The sequence below is a fragment of the Chlorocebus sabaeus genome, chromosome 20 (genome assembly GCF_047675955.1).
Source record: "Chlorocebus sabaeus isolate Y175 chromosome 20, mChlSab1.0.hap1, whole genome shotgun sequence".
Lineage (NCBI taxonomy): Eukaryota > Metazoa > Chordata > Mammalia > Primates > Cercopithecidae > Chlorocebus > Chlorocebus sabaeus.
The window spans coordinates 44491090-44515845 of NC_132923.1; the positions used below are offsets into that span (position 1 = coordinate 44491090).

General features: G+C 37.5%; 1 protein-coding gene across 2 annotated transcripts in view; it reads right to left on the reverse strand.

Annotated features, from left to right (window-relative positions):
- BTBD8 (BTB domain containing 8) overlaps positions 1-24756 on the reverse strand; it is a 99437-nt gene that overhangs the window by 28625 nt on the left and 46056 nt on the right. For both annotated transcript variants that reach the window (XM_073008582.1, XM_073008581.1), the window contains exons 5-9: positions 21854-21943; positions 19057-19137; positions 17275-17371; positions 11247-11335; positions 10728-10830 (exon numbers count right to left, since the gene is read on the reverse strand). In XM_073008582.1, coding sequence (XP_072864683.1) covers positions 10728-10830; positions 11247-11335; positions 17275-17371; positions 19057-19137; positions 21854-21943 — 460 coding nt within the window. The remainder of the gene's footprint in view (positions 1-10727; positions 10831-11246; positions 11336-17274; positions 17372-19056; positions 19138-21853; positions 21944-24756) is intronic.

The following is a 24756-nucleotide window of genomic DNA, read 5'->3' on the forward strand; positions in this document are numbered from 1 at the left end:
CTCAACAAAGCACTGGCAAACTGAATTCAACAGTACTTTAAAAAGATAATTCACCATGAACTAGTGGTATTTATTCCTATGATACAAGGATGATTCAACATATGTAAATCAATTAATGCAACCCACATCATTAACAGAATGGATAAAAGTCAAATGACTTTGGTAAATGACTGAGGTAACTGACTGAGGTAAATGCAGAAACAGTATTTGACAAGATTCAATTTGCTTTTCATGACTGAAAACTCTCAACAAGTTAGGAATGGAAGTAAATTATCTCCACATAATAGAGGCCACAAGCCCACCACTAGCATCATACCCAAGGTTTACCCAGAAAACTTTTCCTTTAAGTTAATATCTGGAGCAAGGCAAGGATGCTCATTCTCTCCACTTCTATTCTCTCCACAACATAGTGCTGGAAGTCCTAACCAGAACAATCAGGTATGAAGAAGAAATAATATGGCATCCAAACTGTAAAGGAAGAAGTAAAATTGTCCCTGCTTGCAGATAACATAATCTTATGTATAGAAAACTCTAAACACTCCACCAAAAAACTGTTAAAATAAATTCAGTAAAGATGAAAGATAAAAAATGAACATACAATAATCAGTTGCATTTCAACTAACAATTTTAACGATTGAAAAGGAAATTAGAAAAACAATCCCATTTGCAATAGCACCAAAGAGTAAAATACTTAAGAATAAACTTATCTAAGAAGGTGAAAGACTTGTATGCTAAAAACTACAAAACATTGATGAAAGAAATTAAAGAAGGCACAGCTGGGCACAGTGGCTTGTGCCTGTAATCCCAGCTACCTGGGAGGCTGAGGCAGGAGGATCACTTGAGACCAGGAGTTCAAAGTTGCAGTGAGCTATGATCATGCCACTGCATTCCAGCCTGGGCAACAGGGCAAGACCCTGTCTCATAAATAAACAGATAGACAGATAGAAATGTTAAAAAGAAATTAAAGAAGACAAACAGAAAGACATCTAGTACTCATGGATTGGAAGACTTAATGTTGCTAAAAAGTCCATACTACACAAAGTGATCTATGAATACAATGCAATCTCTATCAAAATCTTGATTGCTTTTTTTTATAGAAATAGAAAACACAAATCTAAAATTCATATGGAACCACAAAACACCCCGAATAGCCAAATTAATCTTAAGAAAGAAGGAAAAAGTTGGAGTGACTTTGAGTTTCTGATTTCAAAATATATAACAAAGCTGTAGTAACTAAAACAGTGTGATTACTGGCCTAAAGACAGACATAGAGATCAATGGAACAGAACAGAGAGCCCAGAAATACATCCGCATACATACAACTGCTCTTTAGTAAAGGTGCCAAGAATACACAATGGGTCAAGAAAGTCTCTTCAACAAATGGTGCTGGGAAAACTGGATATCCATAAGCAAAGAATACAATTTGATCCTTATCGTACAACATACACAAAAATCAACTCAAAATGGATTTAAGACTTCTAACTTAAGACCTGAAACTCTAAAACTCCTAGAAGAAAACACAGGGGAAAGCTTCATGACATTGGTCTTGGTAATGATTTCACAGATATGATACCAAAAGGACAAGCAACGAAAGCAAACATAAACTAGTGAAACTATATCAAATTAAAAAGTCTCCATACAGCAAAGAAAACAAGACATTGAAAAAATCTACAGAATGGGGAAAAATACTGCAAACCAAACATGTCATAAGGGGCTAATTCCAAAATATATAAGAACTCCTACAATTTAATAGCAAAAATCTGGTAACACAATTAAAAATTGGCTGAAGACTTGAATACACATTTCTCCAAAGATGACATACAAATGGCCAACAGGTATATGAAAAGATGTTCTGTGTAATTAATCATCAGGAAAAGGCAAATTAAAACCACAAGGGGATGTCACCGCACATCTGTTTAGATGGCTATTATCAAAAAAATAAAAGATAACAAGTCTTGGTGAGGATGTGGAGAATAGGGAGCACTTGTACACCACTGGCAGGTATGCAAAATGGTGCAGCTGCTATGTAGAACAGTATGGAGGTTCCTCAAAAAATTAAAAATAGAACTACTATATGATCCAAAAATCCTACTTCTGGGTATTTGTGTTGGCCTGTTTGCATCGCTATGAAAGGAATACTGCAGGCTGAGCAATTTATAAGGAAAAGAGGTTTATTAGCTCATGGTCCTGCAGGCTGTATAAGCATGGCATCCACATCTGTTCAGCTTCTGGTGACGGCCTCAGGAAGCTTACAATCATGTTGGAAGGTAATAGGGGAGCAGGCACATCACATGGTGAGAGAGGGAGTAAGAGACGGAGTGGGGAGATACCAGGCTCCTTTTTAAACAACCAGGTCCCACCTGAACTACTAGAGTGAGAACTCACTCATCACCATGGGGATGGCACCAAACCATTCATAAGGGATCTGCCCCCATGACTCAAATCCCTCCCAAGCCCCACCTCCAACACTGGAGATTACACTTCAACATGAGACTTGGAGAGGACAAACATCCAAAACACATCAGCATTCATTCAAAAGAACTGAAATCAGGATTCCAAAGAAATATTAGCACTACCATGTTCACTGCAGCACTATTTACAATAGTCAACATGTGAAAGCAACCTAAATGTCCACTAGTGGATGAATGGATAAAGAAAATGTGGTGTATACATATAGCAGAATATTATTCATTCTTTAAAAAGAAGGAAATTCTGTAATATGTGACCACATGGATGAATGTTGAGGACATTATCCTAAGTGAAATAGGCCGGTCACAGAAAAGGCAAATACTGTATGATTCCATTACAAGTCAAACTCATAGAATCAGAGAACGGAATGGTGGTTGCCAGGAGCTGGGGAACGGGAAAATAGGGAGTTGCTATCACTGGGCATTAAGTTTCAGTTACGAAAGATGAGAGATCTGATGTTCAACTGTGCGCCTATAATTGACAATACTGTACTGTATGCTTAAAAATTTGTTAACAGCATAGATACCATGTTAAGTATTCTTTCCGAAATAAAATAAGGATGAATAAGAAAATATATAGAAAGTAATATTAATGAACTAGAATTGCCAGATATAATTCATATATAAATTACTTCCCACAGGTAAAAGTCACATTAATAAGAATTGGTCAGAAGTAATGCTTTGTGAGATCTGCAAACACACAAGAAATTTTTTAAAATGCAATTCATTTTTTAAGTTAGTATCAAATGTGTAAAAACATAACAATTTGGAACTATGTTTAAAAATAACACTATTAATATTGCATGTACATATTATAAAATTTTCTAAAAGGTCAATCTGGGGTTATTGCTTAAAAAAAAAAAAAAAAAAAGACTGCTTGCTCTTTCAGATTACAGGGATTACAGGCATGTACCACCACGCCCAGCTAATTTTTTGTATTTTTAGTAGAGATGGGGTTTCACCATGTTGGCCAGGTTGGTCTCAAACTCCTGACCTCAGGTGATCCACCTGCCTTGTCCTCCTAAAGTGCTGGGATTACAGGCAGGAGCCACTGCGCCCAGCCTTACATTTACTTTTTGTAGTGGTATCTCAACAGCTGATATCCTACACGTGTTTTCTCAGTTAGATTTCGACGCATCTTCTATGTAACCCAGTCTGATGTTATCCTTCAGGGTTCACGGGACCACTAGGAGGCATTTAGATATACATAAGAGGTCCGTGAATAACGTCATTTTGTTTACTGTTGTTTCATTATAATGTTGATAAGGGAAAAAAGGATTCCTGGCCAGGCCATTGTCTGTGGGTAACATACTTCGAATTTTGAGAAAATTAAAATACTCTTTCTGGGTAACATACTTCGAATTTTGAGAAAATTAAAATACTCTATTTTCCATCAATAAAGTTAAACATATTTTACTTATATAATAGAATATGACAAATATGTTAAATTAGTTATTTCTTTTTTTTTTTTTTTTTAAATTTATTTATTATTATTAAACTTCAAGTTGTAGGGTACATGTGCACAACGTGCAGGTTTGCTACATATGTATACTTGTGCCATGTTGGTGTGCTGCACCCATCAACTCGTCATTTACATCAGGTATAACTCCCAATGCAATCCCTCCCCCCTCCCCCCTCCCCATGATAGGCCCCGGTGTGTGATGTTTCCCTTCCCGAGTCCAAGTGATCTCATTGTTCAGTTCCCACCTACGAGTGAGAACATGCGGTGTTTGGTTTTCTGTTCTTGTGATAGTTTACTAAGAATGATGGTTTCCAGCTGCATCCATGTCCCTACAAAGGACACAAACTCATCCTTTTTTATGGCTGCATAGTATTCCATGGTGTATATGTGCCACATTTTCTTAATCCAATCTGTCACTGATGGACATTTGGGTTGATTCCAAGTCTTTGCTATTGTGAATAGTGCTGCAATAAACATACGTGTGCATGTGTCCTTATAGCAGCATAATTTATAATCCTTTGGGTATATACCCAGTAATGGGATGGCTGGGTCATATGGTACATCTAGTTCTAGATCCTTGAGGAATCGCCATACTGTTTTCCATAATGGTTGAACTAGTTTACAATCCCACCAACAGTGTAAAAGTGTTCCTATTTCTCCACATCCTCTCCAGCACCTGTTGTTTCCTGACTTTTGAATGATCGCCATTCTAACTGGTGTGAGATGGTATCTCATTGTGGTTTTGATTTGCATTTCTCTGATGGCCAGTGATGATGAGCAGGAAACAACAGGTGCTGGAGAGGATGTGGAGAAATAGGAACACTTTTACACTGTTGGTGGGATTGTAAACTAGTTCAACCATTATGGAAAACAGTATGGCGATTCCTCAAGGATCTAGAACTAGATGTACCATATGACCCAGCCATCCCATTACTGGGTATATACCCAAAGGATTATAAATTATGCTGCTATAAGGACACATGCACACGTATGTTTATTGCAGCACTATTCACAATAGCAAAGACTTGGAATCAACCCAAATGTCCATCAGTGACAGATTGGATTAAGAAAATGTGGCACATATACACCATGGAATACTATGCAGCCATAAAAAAGGATGAGTTTGTGTCCTTTGTAGGGACATGGATGCAGCTGGAAACCATCATTCTTAGTAAACTATCACAAGAACAGAAAACCAAACACCGCATGTTCTCACTCGTAGGTGGGAACTGAACAATGAGATCACTTGGACTCGGGAAGGGAAACATCACACACCGGGGCCTATCATGGGGAGGGGGGAGGGGGGAGGGATTGCATTGGGAGTTATACCTGATGTAAATGACGAGTTGATGGGTGCAGCACACCAACATGGCACAAGTATACATATGTAGCAAACCTGCACGTTGTGCACATGTACCCTACAACTTGAAGTTTAATAATAATAAATAAATTAAAAAAAAAAAAAGAAATAACTAATTTAACATATTTGTCATATTCTATTATATAAGTAAAATATGTTTAACTTTATTGATGGAAAATAGAGTATTTTAATTTTCTCAAAATTCGAAGTATGTTACCCAGAAAGAGTATTTTAATTTTCTCAAAATTCGAAGTATGTTTCTTAAAACCTGATTATCCACAAAGAAAGACAAATTTTGAGAATAATCATCATGATGTCAGAGGCTATTGATCAAACTGGATGTTTGGCTGTTCTGATGTTTATCTTTTCATCTGTCTTGAAAGCAAAAGTCAAGTATTCACCACAAAGCTTACAAGGACCTAATTAGAGCCATAAAATTAAAATAAAAGAGTATAGCATTGGGAGAGGCATAGTTTGATGGGCTTATTCTTCAATTAAAATCATATATCTGCCACTTGTTTAAAAAGAAAAATCAAACTTGTTAAAAAGATACTCAGCTAAAATCCCTCCCAATCTATCTTTAGCCTGTCCCCAGACTCATCTTCTCTCATTCTAGTTACAGCAGAATACTGACACTACCTAGACTCCACATCCCTGGTCACATTTTTAGTCTTTCAGGAATGCCCTAACCTACTTATTTTAAAATTGTCCTCTAACCAGGTTCATTTCAAATTAATTCTCTCATTATTTCAGTCAGATTTAACCTGTGTGATCCTATGTATACACCTGAATTCTAAGTTATACAATTCACTTGCTTACCTATTTGACAATATATACTGAGTGCTAACATGTGCTAGGCACTGTTCTAAGGCTGAGGCTACAATGGTAAAGATTTGACCTGTAACTTAATGCTTGTACTCATCATAGTCTAACCTGTATTTTTCTTAGTTGTTTAAATGCCTATTTTTCCACAAATTTGTGAGTTTCTTGAAGTCAAGTCCCACACATTAAAAAAAAAAAAAAAGCTTTGCTCACATGGAGCACTTATCGTATTATATTTAGAATGGTAGCAATTGGTTTTAAGACTAGGTTTTGTCTTTTATTGTCTTGGGAACTTGAACAAGGCACTTAACTCTTTGATTCTCTATTCTCATATGTGAAGTAGAGACAACAGTACCTGTCTTATGCTAAATTTCACAAAAAAAAGTATTTTGTGGAGCTCTAAAAGTCTAAAAAAATCCACTAAATATTGGTACTGAGCAGATAAAGAAAATGTGGTACACATGTACTACATGTAATACTACTGAGTCATAAAAAGGAATGAAATAATGTCTTTTGCAGCAAGACATTGGATGGAGCTGGAGGCCATTATTCTAAATAATTCACAAATGAAAAACCAAATACTGTATTTATTCCATTCACTTATAAGTGGAAGCTAAGTCATGAGAATGCAAAAACATACACAGTGAAAAAATGAACTTTGGAGATTCAGGGAGGGGAGAAGGTTGGAAAAGGTGTGAGGCATAGAAGATTATATATTGGGTACAGTGTACATTGTTCAGGTGGCAAGTACACTAAAATCTCAGACTTCACCTCTAAAGAACTCACCTATGTAACCAAAAACTGCATGTACCCCAAAAACTATTGAAAAAAAAATCATTTAAAAAAATACCAGTACTACTACTACATTAGTAAATGAACCTGCCTCTTCTATTGAACTGAACTATGGCTGGGCCAATAATTTGTTAACTATTCACTGACCAACAAACTAATGTAAAACAGTAAGCAACAATACAACACAGTCCTTCATTAGCTAAAACACAGAATTACATTTACTTTTTTTTTTTTTTTTTTGAGACACAGTTTCGCTCTTGTTGCCTAGGCTGGAGTGCAATGGCATGATCCCAGCTTACTGCAACCTCTGCCTCCTGGGTTCAAGTGATTCTCCTGCCTCAGTCTTCCGAGTAGGTGGGATTACAGGCATGTACCATCACGCCCAGCTAATTTTTTGTATTTTTAGTAGAGATGGGGTTTCACCATGTTGGCCAGGTTAGTCTCAAACTCCTGACCTCAGGTGATCCACCTGCCTTGTCCTCCTAAAGTGCTGGGATTACAGGCAGGAGCCACTGCGCCCAGCCTTACATTTACTTTTTGTAGTGGTATCTCAACAGCTGATATCCTACACGTGTTTTCTCAGTTAGATTTCAACATATCTTCTATGTAACCCAGTCTGATGTTATCCTTCAGGGTTCACGGGACCACTAGGAAGTATTTAGATATACATAAGAGGTCCGTGAATAATGTCATTTTGTTTACTGTTGTTTCATTATAATGTTGATAAGGGAAAAAAGGATTCCTGGCCAGGCCATTGTCTGTGTAGAGTTTTCATGTTTTAACCATGCCTGCATGGGTTTTCTCTGGACACTCCAGTTTCCTCTCACATCCCAAAGATGTGTACATTAGCTGAACTGGTGTCTCTACAATGTCCCAGTATAAGTGAGTGTTCTGTGCTGTGAGTACACCCTGCGCTGGAATGGCATCCTGTCCAGGTTTGGTTCCAACCTTGGGCCTTTAGCTGCAAGGACAGGTTCCAGCCACTCACAACTGAAACCAGAAAAAGCATGTTGGAAAATGAATGAATACAAATTATTGTAAAGTAAAAATTCATAAAGCATATGGTGATCATACAAATATATGACAATAAGCGATGCAGTATAAAAACACTCAATGAGCCTGCCATATTTGTGACTGCTTTGGAACTGCATATAGTAGGAGGTGTTCTTTACAATTTTTGCTTTGCAAACATTTATTCCTTGATTTAACCCACCATTGCTACTACTGCCACTCACGGATTCACCAAAAACTGGGAAAATAATTACCTTGTTTTTATTAATATTTCTGAAATGTATGTATAGCTCACATTTACTTCAATGTTCAATATAAGAAATGTCTTAGGTCTTTACTAGAAGGCTGATGATCTTTTTGTGACCAGAAATATGCCATAGGAACTTAACTCTTGTTCATATCCATTAGTCTATATACAGTAAAATTAGTTTTGCTATACATTGTTTTGCTTAAAGTTAAATTAGATTCCAAGATTCTAAGATTCCAAGGACTCATCAATAACATCAAGTGCAGACTTACTGAATAAAGAAATTTATTACAGGAGTTGACCTTACACAATTGTAGGAGCTGCTTAAACAGCCTTTGTATCTGATGGTGTAGTCTGAATTCCATAGGGCAGGCAGTTGAGAAGAGGAAAGATATAATGTTGGGGAGAGTAAGAACAAACTGACACCAAGAGCATCAGCTGGTTGACAAGGATGGACTCACATCAGTCTTACTGCCTCCAACCTGGATGCAATGGGTATCCTGCAGGAGATGCTGGTGCCTTTCATTTTGGAGCTAGACATATACCTGGCACGGGGTAAGAGAAGCTGAAGGAGGATACAGGGCAAGGAAGAACAGTTACAGACCTGACTGCAGTAAGCCAGTAAATAACTTTCCTAGCGTAAATGAACACTGCAGTAGTGTTCCAACCCTCCTAGTATAAAAGCCAAAAACAGCTGCTGTTTCACTCTCATCCTCCAAATTTCACACAAAATTGTCTCTTTTGGCCACTCTAACTAGAAACATACAAGAAGGAAATTCTGTGAAGTGTAGTTGACCCTAGTGAAACTAACATGTTACACAGTCAACATCTTGTCAACCTGGCATCTCTTAAAACCATACACATCTCTTAAAACCATACTTAGTTATCAAATGGAGAAAATAACAGTCATGCTTCCACCTAACATGATACAACTATCCCTCTACACAACAAACATCCTAACCCCTTCCTTCTAAAAGACAGGATATGAGTTCCTTTTTTTTGTTTTCAGGGGATGTTCATTCTTCTTCAATCTGATTCACAGTTTTCTTTGATATTTTGTAACTTAAATATGTAGATACAAAGTTAACTATTATTAACATGTCTTATATTAGATGATGCAGAATGAGACAGTAAGAGAAACAAAAATATTTGATTAATACATAGACAAACATATATTAAGAAGGAATATGAACGTTTGTATCAGTACTGCAGTGTTCACTTCTGTAATTCCTCACATAGCTGTAGCTGTTATTTTTACATATCTTTTTCTACTAACCACTCCATATTCCCTTTGCCCTCAGCAAGTACTTCACTGTTCATAGTTTCTTATCTGGAAGGGTGGCCCAAACTTTATTCTCAAAAAATCGGGGCCATCATCAGCACTGCCTAACTTGGGTTCTTACAGCTTTCTATTGATTTTACTCATAGAACCTATGAGTACTGCATTCCAGACGTACTCTACATTACCCACACTGTGTAGTAGCAACTCAATTTCCTCTTGATAGGCTCAATCTATCAATAATTCCCCTTCTTTGCCTGTGGGTTTACAGTGGCCATAGGAGGGCAGTCTCAACTTCCAGTTCAACAGAATCATTACTTGTGTCCCCACATGGAAGCATTCTTCTTTTGGGGATTAAGACTTATAAATCAGCAGAGCCTAAAGTTGGGAGGATAGGAAGCAAAAATTTTGCTACTGAATCACTAGGAGTAATTGTGTGTGGTGCCACACCTATCTCCAAACTGTGGTTTTTAGGCCCGTGAATCAGAAATAGCAGCATAAATCAAAATCTGATTTAGAGCATGTATTGCATCCTGGAGGATACTGCCCCAGCCCCACAGGGCATTTCTACCTAGCTGGCACTGTAACTGAGTTTTCAAAGGCCTTTCCTACCTACTATCAACCCAGCTGCTTCAGGATGACTGGGATCTTTCTAAGACCAGTGAATTCCACGAGCAAGACCCAACCAATTTCCATACTTCATTAGCTGGTAAGTGAGTTCCTTATTCAGAAGTGATACTGTGTGGAATATCATGGTAATGGATAAGGCATTCTGTAAGTTCATGGATAATGGTTTCAGCAGAAACATGAGCAAGGGAGGCAAATCGCTATCCAGAGCAATGTTTTTTCCAGTAAGAACAAAGCACTGCCTTTTACAGGATGGAACTGATCCAATGTAATCAACCTGCCACCAGGTAGACGGCTGATTCCCTTGAAGAATGGTACCACTGAGAGGTTCACTGTTGTACCCAGATCCACCTGGGTGAGTGGGTCGATATCACTGAACCAATGCATAAGCCTTTCTCTGTGGCACCATATCTGCTTTGTTCATGAATCAATATACACATCCTGGTGGTTCTGCTTCTCAGTTTGAACCCTGACAGATGAGCTGGGTATGGAGAGTGGTTTCAAAGGAACTGAATCTTAGGATTAGGTTATCTGAATTGGTTCACGCTTCTTGCTTTTATAATATTTTACATTTATATTTCAATCACTGAAAGTACTATACAAAACTGAATAAACTTTTTAATGGCACACACACAAAAGAGTATTCAGGTTATACTTACTAAGGACTGAATCAACATATTAAGACAACTTTTCTGAATCTCAGGAGGTATATTTGCAAAGCTTCTCTCAGACCAAAACCTTGCAAAATGCTTTACAATCCACCTGTTAAAATCAAAGAATACCAAGTTAAAGAAATTAAAATGTTTTTCATTATAATAGTCAATATTTTGGTTTCAATTACATAACTGTACATATATATATGACCTGACTAATACTATTGATTTTATGAACTCTAAAATGGACTTTATATTCTCTTTCCTGTAAACAAGTATTTTAAACCCATGTGCAGAGATTTTAACATAATTAACCGTGGCTCAGCTAAGATAAAATGATCCTAAGTATCTTCAGTAATATCTACATTATTACTCTATTTAGTGGTGAAACTAGTACAGCACTAAGCTACTTACTTACATTGTGTCCAAGAAAACAGGCCAACTCTAAAGTTCCCCACAAAATTAGAAGAATAGAAAAACAAAATCCCTAAAGTAATAGTATTAGCACTACTTAACATAACTTACTTCATGCAGTCAGCAAAAAGACTTTCCACTCCAACTGAATGAGCAATAATCAGGCATTCTAGTACAGATGTCAATGTTCTGGGAACAGGCTAAAATTGATGGAAAACACAACATTTATTCTTTTTCAATTTACAGAAGCTAAAAATATTTGGTTCATAAAGATAATTCAATTTATATACCTAAACTGCAGAACACATACAACTCAAAATCTGATAAATTCAAAATTTATTTTCTATATTTAACCCTTTATCTGAAATTAACTTCTGCTGGTACTGAGGCTACAAATAAGCTCTAGTCAGAGTCTATTTTTTTCCTTAAAAACACCTTTCTACACAAAAACTTAAACATGAATGTTTATAGCAGCTTTCTTCATAACTGCCCAAACTTGGAAGTAACCATGTTGTCCTTTACTAGATGAATGGATAAATAAACTGTAGTACATTTGTGCAATGAAATATTCAGCTCTAAAAAGAAATGCGCTATCAAGCCATGAAAAGACATGGGGGAATCTTAAATGCATATTACTAAGTGGAAGAAGTCAATCTGAAAATACTATATACTATATGATTGCAACTATATTACACCCTGGAAAAAACAAAACTACAGAGACAGTAAAAAGGTCAGTGGTTGCTGGGGGTTAATGGGGAGGGAAGGATGAGCACTCAGAGCATAGAGGATTTCTGGGCACTGAAAACACTCCTTATGATACTATAATGGTAGATACATGCCACTATACACGTGTATAAACCCATAAAATGTACAACACCAATAGCGAACTCTATTGCAAACCATGAATTTTGGACAATAATGTGTAATTGTATGCTCATCAGTTGTAACAAACGTACCGCTCCAGTGGGCGATGTTGACAATGGGGGAAGCTATGCATGTGTAGAAGGAAGTGGGTATGTAGGATATCTCTGTACCTTCCTCTCAATTTTGCTGTGAACCTAAAAATGCTCTAAGTTTTTTTTGTTAAAAAGTCTATAATTCCTTTAAAACTAAGTGTCACTAACAACTTTCAATTTTATGGCATATCATTTGAACTCTTTTGGCTGCCAGAATGCACACAATTTTTATTCTAATTTATTTCAGGTTAAATATCTTTTTTAAAGCAAAAGTGGTATAATAATTTCTAGCACATCACTGCAATACAACAACATGGTCTCATCTGCTTCCTAACATATAAATACAAATTAAAGTAATTGTGCAATGAGAGGCCCTATATTGATCTCAGATAAAAAGAATTTAGTTAGATCATAATTACATATATATATATATTTTTTTTTGAGACAGAGTCTCACTCTGTCGCCCAGGCTGGAGTGCGGTGGCGTGATCTCGGCTCACTGCAACCTCCCTCGGGTTCAAGAGATTCTCCTGCCTCAGTCTCCTGAGTACCTGGGATTACAGGCATGTGCCACTACACCTGGCTAATTTTATATTTTTAGTAGAAACGGGTTTCTCCATGTTGATCAGGCTGGTCTCGACCTCCCGACCTCAGGTGATCCACCCATTTCAGTCTCCCAAAGTGCTGGGATTATAGGTGGGAGCCACCGCGCCCGGCCACATAATGTATTTTTTAAAAGCACATATACAGAAATAATAAATGAGAACAAATAAAATGTAGATACAAGTAGGGAAAACAACTCACTTCTCCTGTTGTTACATATCTTTGCTATGTATTGCCCATGCCATGTATTTTCATGTTTTGGACGTTTCTAAGCACATTTATTTCTCAATTAGGTTGAAGAGTTTAATTTCTTTTTATACACTTAATAAAGAACATCAAACAGCTAATTTGTGTATCTAGTCTCTAAATGTGTACTTCTAAAGATCTGCTCTCTGAGAGAAGAGCAAAATCTTCTTTGGAAATGTCTCCAGCATAGCCCTTCTGGTAAGGTCAGTGATTTCCAATTCTTTATTTATGAATTACTATTAATTTGATTTTCTAACACCCCTCTACTAAAAGTGTTATATTAGTATTAAAAAAATTGAACGTAGGCCAGGTGCAGTGGCTCATACCTGTAATCCCAACACTATGGAATATTGAGGCAAGGTGGATTACATGAGGTCAGGGGTTCGAGGCCAGCCTGGCCAACATGACAAAACCCCAAATCTACCAAAAATACAAAAATTAGCCAGGTGTGGTGGTGCATGCCTGTAATCCCAGCTACTTAGGAGGATGAGCAGGAAAATCACTTGAACCTGGGAGGCAGGTGGAGGTTGCAGTGAGCTGAGATCCCACCACTTGATTCCAGCCTGGGTGACTGAATGAGTGAGACTCATCTCAAAAAAAAAAACAATAAAAAAAAGAAATTGAATGCAAATCTTTCGCTTTGCATATTAACAATTTAAACAATTAAGATCCTTTTGAGATAACTGGAGATACTTTAAGTTATATAAAATATCTGTGTGTGTGTGTGTATATATTTTGTTTGTTTGTTTTTGTTTTTGTTTTTGTTTTTGAGATAGGGTTTGGCTCTGTCACCCAGGCTGGAATGCAGTGGTGTGACCATGGCTCACTGCAGCCTCGAACTCCTGGGCTCAAGTGATCCTCCCACCTCAGCCTCCTGAGTAGCTGGGACCACAGGCACATCCTACCATGCCTGGCTAATTTTTTAAAAATTTTTTTGTAGAGACAGGATCTCCCTCTGTTGCCCATGCTAGTCTTAAACTCTTGGGCTCAAGCAGTCCTCCTACCTTGGCCTCCCAAAGTGCTGGGATTATAGACATGAGCCTCCACACCTGGCCTAAAGTATATTTTTAATTGGTGACAAAAAAAAAAAAAAAAAGTAAAGCCTACCAAAATCCTATAAATGAAGTCAAAAATGTTTAATTGTGTAAAAGACAGGATTGTGAAGCTAATGAAATTATTGAAGCTAGCTTGCTAAGAGTTCTGGGACCAGTTGTCCATCACATTATACCCATATTTGTATTACTGTGTCACATTATTGTAAGTTTATGATATTTAAGTCACAGCCAAAAATATGCATAACTAAGAACTAAGGCTGGGCGCAGTGGCTCACTCTCAGCACTTTGGGAGGCCAAGGCGGGTGCATCACCTGAGGTCAGGAGTTCGAGACCCACATGGTGAAACCCCGTCTCTACTAAAAATACAAAAATTAGCCAGGCGTAGTGGCATGCATCTGTAGTCCCTGCTACTGGGGAGGCTGAGGCAGGAGAATCACTTGAACCTGGGAGGCGGAGGTTACAGTGAGCTGAGATCGCACCACTGTACTCCAGCCTGGGTGACAGAGTGAGACTCCATCACAAAGAAAAAAAAGGACTAGAAGTTCAAAATTATATATATTCAAAAGTATATTTATAAAAATATACATTAAGAAATATAAAGGAAAAATTTTAAAGATTAGGTCAACAAAACCAGAAATTGTTCTCTCAAATATCTGTTACCACAGCAAAATAGACAACATTAAAATAAGTGGCTGGGCGTGGTGGCTCACCCCTGTAATCCCACCACTTTGGGAGGCCGAGGCAGGTGGATCACCTGAGGTCAGGAGTTCAAGACCAGCCTGGCCAACACGATGAAATCCCGTCTCTACTAAAAATACAAAAAATTAGCTGGGCGGGGTGGCACGTGCCTGTAATCTCAGCTACTTGGGAGGCTGAGGCAAGAGAATCGCTTGAACCTGGGAGGAGGAGGTTGCAGTGAGCCGAGATCATGTCATTGCACTCCAGCCTAGGCAACAAGAGCAAAACCCTGTCTCAATAAATAAATAAACAAATAAATAAATAAAAGCAAAAAAAGTTTTCAACAAAACAGCATACTGATAATTTAAAATAAACTTCATTTTCTGTTTTATTAATAATATAAACAAATATGTCTTTTGTGTTTTTAACATAAAGTGAATTATTGAAAGTAAAATACAACAAGCTGCATATAACCCAATACACTCATCCACATATTAAAAAATAAAAATAGAGGCAATGATCCAAAGACTACTCATAAAAGATTATGTTTACAACTTTTAAAGCTCTTAAATAAGCTTTAACTGGCTTACTGAAGAATCTCAGCTCAAAAACACTAATATGAGACTTATTTTCCCAACTAATGCTTTCAACCATGCTATGTCAAATCTCCCCTTTTTCCCATCCCTTAATGAAACTATAGGCAGATTCCAATACTTTCTGGATACTATTGTTATTGAAATGCAGCACAGTACTATTTTAACACCTATCTCTTCATCGTATCTGATATAAATATTTCTCTCCCCATTGCTGACTAGATTTATGGTTGAAATGTGAAATAGGGAGTAATGCATGGTCTGATCTCCTGCTCCTCCATTTTCTGGGTCAAATTCATATGGAAGACTATAGATGGCTCTGGTCACCTTACGTAATTAAGCAGAGACCAAGATGGTAGTAGGGAGATATCCTTGGCTTTGTTCTAATTCAGATACTGGAGGCCTTTATTGATATAATGGCTCTTTTAGTGGCAGATCAAGCTTCAACCTGGGCTCTCTGTGGATAAGAACTCTTTAAATGGCTCATGATGCACAATACCTCCCCAAGTGGGACACGGTGTCATCTAGCCCTGTTATCAGTCTTCTCTAACTTTCATGAAACCATTAAGGTCCTCCTCCTTCCCTGTGGACCATGTGTAACCGGGGTGCAGAGTGGAATCCTCATACTTTTTTCTCTGTATGACAGTAACTGAAGTTCCTCACACCAAGGCTAGTTTTGGCTTCTCCAGCAAGTCTTCTCTCTTTAGAAATCTCCTCACTCAACTACATTCTCATTGGCTTCTCAGACATATTCCAAGCTCTCCTAAGAAATTTATTACCACTTTCTCTTTGTCTTTGATAGAAGCTCCAGGGTGGGATGGTTTTACAGATATAGTTAATGTTCATCTAGGGGATGAGAAGACAACAACTCCTTATTGCAGATATTCTCTAGCTTTAATCTTTGTGATTTACTTGGATCCCCCTAACTTTCACTTGACTGGAAATATGAGGGGGACATATGAAGAAGGAAGAATCTTTCACCAGAATTCCTCACTTTCTACAAAGCTGAGGACACCACCAGCTGCCCTCCTTCTTCCAAGGCCCTTACTTACAGAGGCTGAAGTGAATGGTTCGTTAAAGAAAGCTGAGGGGTTAACTATTTCTCAGTAAACCTTGTGGGGTTGGTAGTAGTGGTGGTACTAGACCCAGTTGTTCATGGCTTTCGTTTAGCACATGGGCTGCTTCCGCACCTACAACTTGTAGGGAAGTAGAAAAAGACCTACCCGAAACAAAAATCTAAATTTAAGCATTATTAAAACCACCTAATTAGAATTCACACAATGTATATTATTGCTTCAAACACCAGTAAAAGAGAAATATGATGTAAAAAGTTAGATTTGTTTTAGTTGATTATAAAATACTTGTTCTTTGTAGAAAATTTTAAAAACATAGACAAGCATAAATAAGAAAATAAAAATAACCTAAAATCGCAGAATGTATTAAAACAATGGATAATCTAAGAATAATGTATGAATGGCTTCGAAATGCATAGTAACAGCTCTTTCTTTAGACATTTAACTTACCTTTGCAGTAACTAAAATTAAAATTAGTTAGTATCCATAGGTCACCTGAAGAGACTGGCATAAAAGAACTACATTCCACCCCAAGTCCCTGCTATAAAGAGAAGTGGTAGAAGGAAGGAGTATACTTTCAGGAGTAAGAACAAATAAAGCACTGTGTAGCCCTTTGATAAATGGGAAAGTAACCTTAGTTCTTAACTTCCTTTCTCCTCGTTCCGAACTCTGGGCACCTTTGAATTATACAGGATACTCCTACCTCCTCTCAATACCTGCCCTCCCATTAATTTTGTTTTACTTAAAATTATTTGAATTAGTTTCTGATTTTTGCAAGCATACCATATGTATTATTTCTCAACTGGAGTTCTCATTAGTTAAATTTACTTAATATTTTAAATATTTAAAGCACTATTACTATCAGAGTTAAAAATCTAGTAGGTAATAATGGATGACAACGCACTGGATAAAAGATTTCTGAGGCTCAATAATTACCTTCTGAAAGAAATTACAGTAATCTCTTCTTAAAATATAGATTGCTACTTCTTTTAATCCTTCTAGTCCATACATATCAGCCATATTGAGTATCTGACTAAAATAAAAATAGATGCACTGTTAATTCTCCAATTTAAAACTCAAGGCACAATACATACTAATTTATTGATAATATATAGTCTGTTTAGAAAAAAATAATCTGAAATATTTTGATTCTAATTTTCTGCCTTACATAATATATACCCTTTATGGATTATAAACACAGCATAGGCCAAACGTTGAAAGCACTGACACGTGATTTGATTAGTAGAGAACAAGAAATAAATTTGGAGATGTCTCAAATTCCCTTCATATACTAAGTGATATACAGAACAAAATCCAAGAAACTGCTATACAGGCTGCAAAAGTTACAAAACTCTCTGTATCAAATTTGTATAATAAAAGTTTCTTGGCAGGCGGAGGGGCAATTCACTAATGTCTTATCCTATTGAAAATGTCTACAAATAACCCTAAGATTGGAGACAGCATCCAATGACCAGAGTTTCTTTTGCTTCTTTCATTTGGCAAGTATTTCTGAACACCTACACATACTTTAGGTACTTAAGAAGCCTACAAGCTTTGAAAGAATGACAAAATTTTGTATAGGTTGTAAGGGGATAAAAACTTAGTAGTAAATCCTGGGACTCACGGTATGTTCTCCTGAAAAACATATTTATTCAGTTTAAAATTAAAGGAACCAAATAATTTTTAAAATTAAAAAGTAGTTTTCATTTGTCTGATGTGAGAATACCAAGAAAATGGAAGACATCCAGAAAATTAAAAGAGCAAGGTGAACTTTCACTCCCAAGTAGGATTTCAGAGGCTTAGATGGTATTTCACTATAGCACATTTAAAAATCACAGTTGTTGGTCTTTGGGATGCCCTATATTCTTTTTTTTTTTTTTTTTTTCCAAGAATGGGGTCTCACTATAGTCCCAGGCAGGTCTTGATCTCCTGGGCTCAGGCTATCCTCCCGCCTCTGCCTCCCTAAGTGCTAGGATTACAGGTGTGAGCCACTGTGCCTGGCAAATGCCATATATATATACACATATATATATGTATATATATATATTTTTTGAGATGGAGTCTCGTTCTATCACCAGACTGGAATGCAGTGGTGCAATCTTGGCTCACGGCAACCTCCACCTCCCGGGTTCAAGTGATTCTCCTGCCTCAACCTCCCAAGTAGCTGGGACTACAGGTGCATACCACCATGCCCAGCTAATTTTTTTTTTTTTTTTGTATTTTTAGTAGAGACGAGGTTTCACCATGTTAGCCAGGTTGGTCTCGATCTCTTGACCTCAAGATCCGCCCGTCTCAGCCTCCCAAAGTGCTGGGATTACAGGTGAGAGCCACCGTGCCCGGCCCCTATATTCTTAAGTGTGTTTTTTCTTTTCTTTTGCTGTTTAGAAAAGATATACTAAAATTCAAAAAGTAGTAAAATAATTTTCAAAGTTTGATAAAAGTTTAATCAATTTATTGATCTATAAACCATAATTTATAGCTTCTTCTAAATTTAAGTCTAATAAAGACTGTTTTCAATCTTATTACTGTGAGTTGATAAGTCACCTTTTCTTCTAAATAAGGTGACCTGCTTATTTTTAGATGTTCTCAAGACATACTGAAGATATAGTAAAATAGATTATAAAAAGCAGTTTCTACTTCATTAACACTTTGCAACACAGCTCAACAAAGTAGAACCTAACTCTGTTATATTTTAAATTATTAAAAAGGAATACATACCCAACATTAGTTTTGTCTGGAATGTCCAGAGTTCCTCCATATATAAAATGCATCATAACATTCAGTTCTACATGGCTTATACTGAAAAATAAAAGAAAACTCAAATCCAGAAATAATTAAGGTTTAATCAATATCAATGATTCAATTTTCCCATAAACTTCCAGCCAAGATAATGTTCTAATCTTCCTTTTACCTGAAGAATACACTCTTCAAATAACATCCATGCAGGTATACCATTAAACAGAATGACAACAATAGATTTTTATATAAGTTATACAGTGTTGTTAGTATGTTATCAAATCATTATTTATTGAGCATCTTCTACCTTGAACTATAAAAAACAGATAAAAGTTGAAGGGGCATCCCTTACCAAATGGCCTTCCCCTAAGATCCCAATCCTATGCCATGTGTTTCTCCTAACGTGCCTACTAGGAGCATTAGGGTTCTGTGGGACATAGATTTACACAGTGGAGAAGAAGAGCAGTCTGAGCTAGGTCAAGAACACATACCAATGGGAAAACTTTTAAATTTCTTCACTGACTGTAGTGGAATGAACTCTGAATTATGAATTGACAAATGTGATTTAAGCTGGGTGCAGTGGCTCACACCTATAATCCCAGTACTTTGGGAGGCCAAGGTGGGAGGATCGCTTGAGATCAAGAGTTTGAGACCGGCCTGGGCAACACGAAGAGACCTCATCTCTACTAAAAATTATAAAAACTAGCAAGGTGTAGGAGTACACATCTATAATCCCAGCTACTTAGGAGGCTGAGGCAGGAGGATCACTTGAGGCCCTATATTGACCTCAGATAAAAAGAATTTAATTTGATCATCATTACATAACGTGTTTTTTTGTGTGTGTGTGTTTTTTTTTGAGACGGAGTCTCACTCTGTCGCCCAGGCTGGAGTGCAGTGGCACGATCTCGGCTCACTGCAACCTCTGCCTCTCCGGTTCAAGAGATTCTCCTGCCTCAGCCTCCTGAGTAGCTGGGATTACAGGCATGTGCCATCATGCCCAGCTAGTTTTTGTATTTTCACTAGAGACGTGGTTTCAACCATGTTGGTCAGGCTCCTCTTGAACTCCCGGCCTCATGATCCCCCCACCCTGGCCTCCCAAAGTGCTGGGAATACAGGTGGGAGCCACCGTGCCTGGCCTACATAATGTATTTTTTAAAAGCACATATACAGAAATAATAAATGAGAACAAATAAAAGGTAGATACAAGTAGGGAAAACAACTCACTTCTCCTGTTGTTACATATCTTTGCTATGTATTGCCCATGCCATGTATTTTCATGTTTTGGACGTTTCTAAGCACATTTATTTCTCAGTTAGGTTGAAGAGTTTAATTTCTCTTTATACACTTAATAAAGACCATCAAACAGCCAAATTGTATATCTAGTATCTAAATGTGTATTTCTGAAGATCTCTTCTCTCAGAGAAGAGCAAAACCTTCTTTGGAAAGGTCTCCAGCATAGTCCTTTTGGTAAGGTCAGTGATTTCCAAGTCTTTATTTATGAACTACTATTAATTTGATTTTCTAATACCCCTTTCCTAAAACTGTTATATTAGTATTTAAAAACTTGAATGTAGGCCAGGTGCAGTGGCTCATGTCTGTAATTCCAACACTTTGGGATGCCAAGGCAAGGTGAATTACTTGAGGTCAGGAGTTCAAGGCCAGCCTGGCCAACATGGCAAAACCCCATTTCTGCTAAAACTACAAAAATTAGCCAGGTGTGGTGGTGCATGCCTGTAATCCCAGCTACTCAGGAGGCTGAGGCAGGAAAATCACTTGAACCTGGGATACCAATGGAGGTTGCAGTTAGCTGAGATCTTGCCACTTGACTTCAGCCTGGGTGACCGAATGAGACTCCATCTCAAAAAACAAACAAAAAAAAAGAAATGGAATGGAAATATTTGCTTTGCATATTAATAGTTTAAACAATTAAGATCCCTTTGAGATAACTGGAGATACTTTAAGTTATATAAAATATATACGTGTGTATATATATGTGTGTGTGTGTGTGTGTGTACACATATATATATATATTTTTTTTTTTTTTTGAGACAGGGTTTGGCTCTGTTACCCAGGCTGGAATGCAGTGGTGTGACCATGGCTCACTGCAGCCTTGAACGCCTGAGCCACGACTGTGTCACAGCACTCTAGCCCGGACGACATAGCTAGATCCCACCTCAAAAAAATAAAAATAAAAAAAAAATTTAGAAAACTACCTGTTATGAACTGAAATGTCTGTGTTCCCTCCAAATTCATATGGTAAAGCCCTAACCCCCAGTGTAGTCATATTTAGAGATGGGGCCTCTAAGAAAGTAATTAAGGTTAAATGAGGTCACATGGGTCCTTGATCTGATAGGATTCGTTTCCTCATAAAAAGTACCATAAGACTCTCTCTCCAAGTGCATGCACCAAGGAAGGGCCACATGAGTGTACAGCAAGAAGGCGGCAGAGTGCAACCCAGAGGCAGAGCCCTCATCAGACACCAAAACTGCTGGCACGTTTATCTTGAACTTTCAGTTTCCAGAACCTTGAGAAAATAAATACCTGTTGTTTAAATCACCCAGTTTGGATATTCTGTCATAGAAGCATAAGCAGATTAATACAATACCTCTATTAATGAATGCTCTCTATTACTTCCTGTTTCAGAAAATGTACTTTGTTGAATTCTACCTGAGAAGTATTTCACTGAACATCCAGGGAAATCAGATTCATAAAAAGTGCTTTGTATGAAATGCAATTTGCAATCATTTGCAGTCAAATGGCCCTGTAAAAATATGCTTACCCTTGAAGAGTAACGTACTCTTGGGAGCTTTCAGCCCAACAGCCACTCAGCATTGCAGCAAAATAACTAGATCTGGCACTCAAAATGGCCCTAAAGGGAAGAGGGGGGAGAAACACAGATAAACATTTACATATTACTCAAAATGTAATTTTTTATGAAAATTTTCATCTTTATGTATTAAAACACAATAATCTATTTGTTTTGTTTGTATTCACGGGCAGGATTACTACATAATAAAACTTATAAGTTTATATTTATACCTAAGGGTTTTGTTTTTTGTTTTAAGAGACAGGTCTTCCTCTGTCACCCTGGCTGGAGTGCAGTGGCGTGATCATAGCTTACTACCACCCTGAACTCCTAGGCTCAAGTATGATCCTCCTACCTCAGCCTCCCAAGAAGCTAACACTACAGGCATACAGTATCACACTCAACTTGATTTTTAAATTTTTGTTAGAGACAGGGTCTCACTATGTTGTCCAGGCTGGTCTCAAACTCTAGAACTCGAGCAATCCCCCTATTCCTGAAGTGCTGGGATTTATAACTAAGCATTTTGATTGTTTAAAACATTAATTCCAATGCCCTTGCTATCTTTTTTTCTTTGAAGGCTCTTTAATTTTTTAAGCTTATAAAAACATAATTTTTATATTTTATTAGTTAAATATAAAAAGGTAGCTAAAGACAAAGTACTGATCAGCAAACCTCATTTAGTATGGATTATTTTGGAAATTTAAAAATTTTTAACGAGGTGGCCTCCTATCTCATACTAAAGTATAAATCAAATCTCTTTCCCAGATTTATACTTCATACTTAGAAACAATCTGAAACTTTTTCAAATCAATGAAAACAACAACAACAACAACAACAACAAAAAACCTACCATGACCAATTTAAATGACCTGGGAAAGGGTAGGAGAGGTGATCAATAATCAGAGCCAGTTGCACACAGATGGAAAAATGCTTGTTGTCACTCCCAAATATATCCCTACATTACATTATATGTAAATCACAATGGAAATAAGTGCCTACATTACAGAACTATGAAATTCTATTTAGAAAATAATAGGCCAGGCACAGTGGCTCACGCCTGTAATCGCAGCACTTTGGGAGGCTGAGGCGGGTGGATCACCCAAGGTCGGGAGTTCGAGACCAGCCTGGCCAAAATGATGGGAAACCCCGTCTCTACTTAAAAAATAATAATAATAATAATAATAATGGCCAGGCGCAGTGGCTCACGCCTGTAATCCCGGCACTTTGGGAGGCCGAGGCAGGCAGATCACGAGGTCAGGAGATCGAGACCATCCCGGTTAACATGGTGAAACCCCGTCTCTACAAAAAATACAAAAAATTAGCCGGGCGTGGTGGCGGGCGCCTGTAGTCCCAGTTACTCGGGAGACTGCGGCAGGAGAATGGTGTGAACCTGGGAGGCGGAGCTTGCAGTGAGCCAAGACCGCACCACTGCACTCCAGCCTGGGCGACAGAGCCAGACTGCGTCTCAAAAAAACAAACAACAACAACAAAAAATTAGCCAGGTGTGGTGGCGGGTGCCTGTAATCCTAGCTACTCGGGAGGCCGAGGTAGGAGAATTGCTTGAACCCAGGGGGTGGAGGTTGCAGTGAGCTGAGATCATGCCACTGCACTCCAGCCTGGGCAACAAAAGCAAAACTCTGTCTCAAAAAATAATAATAAAAACAAAAAATAAAAATAAACTGTTGGATATCATTGGAATAATGTAACTCGTAAGGCTAGAAAATACTGAAATACAGTTCAGATTCAAAACATAAGTTCACTTTTTAAAAAGTCTGCTAGAGAAATAAATGCTAGATAGGAAAGTAGGACTTGTAGCAGAATGGCCTTTTATATCAATTTGAAAAACACAAACATACCATACCCTACCCCCATCTCACCAGAAATTCTAGTTGAAATAAAAAGGAAGGAACAAATGCTAAAGTAAAAAGCTTCGGTCGGGCATGGTGGCTCACACCTGTAATCCCAACACTTTGGGAGGCCATGGCGGGTGGATCACTTGAAGTCAGCAGTTCATGATTAGCCTGGCCAACATGGTAAAAGCCCATCTCTATTAAAAATACAAAAATTAGCTGGGCGTGGTGGCTGTGCCTGTAGTCTCAGCTACTCGGGAGAATCACTTGAACCTGGGAGGCCGAGGTTGCAGTGAGCAGAGATCACGCCACTGCACTCCAGCCTGGGTGACAAAGCAAGACTCTGTCTCAAAAAAAAAAAAAAAAAAAAAAAAAAAAAAAAAGGAAAAAAACTTCCAAAATCTCATATCCCACTGAATTTAGTGGGGAAAAGTTCCAGACACTGAACTTTGTCAGCTTGATACCTCTCCCTTTAGCAATATCACCTCCATTTCTGTTATGACTTTTGTTCCAACTGAATCTAGTTGTAGCAAATTCAATCTCCTGGAATCAGCTTGATAAGCATAGGAGATTATACTAGAGTCAACTGAAGGATGTACATTAACCAAAAGCTCTAAATTAACAACCAGGAGTGTAGATCTCAAATTCTGATCCTCAATTCAGCATCTGATCAATACTTGGCACTAGCTGGATAAAGGTCTAATCAGAATTTGTGAGCAGAGGCAGACGTAGTTAAATCATAACCCAATATTTGCAGTCTATGATTTGGTTCCAAACTTAAAAGACAGGTATAGATAGATACATCTAAAAATATTTCAGAATTGGAGGTAAAACATTAATAACAAGATATAAACAAAACCAGGCAAATTAGCTTGGCAAACAAAAATTCTGGTTAAAAAAAGAAACTAAACTGATCATACCACTGATAATTTAAGAGTCGAAAAATGGGCATTTTTCCACCCTTAAACTAGTTTAATTACAGGCAGATGTATTTCTATTATATTAAGATTTTTCTGTATCCATTTT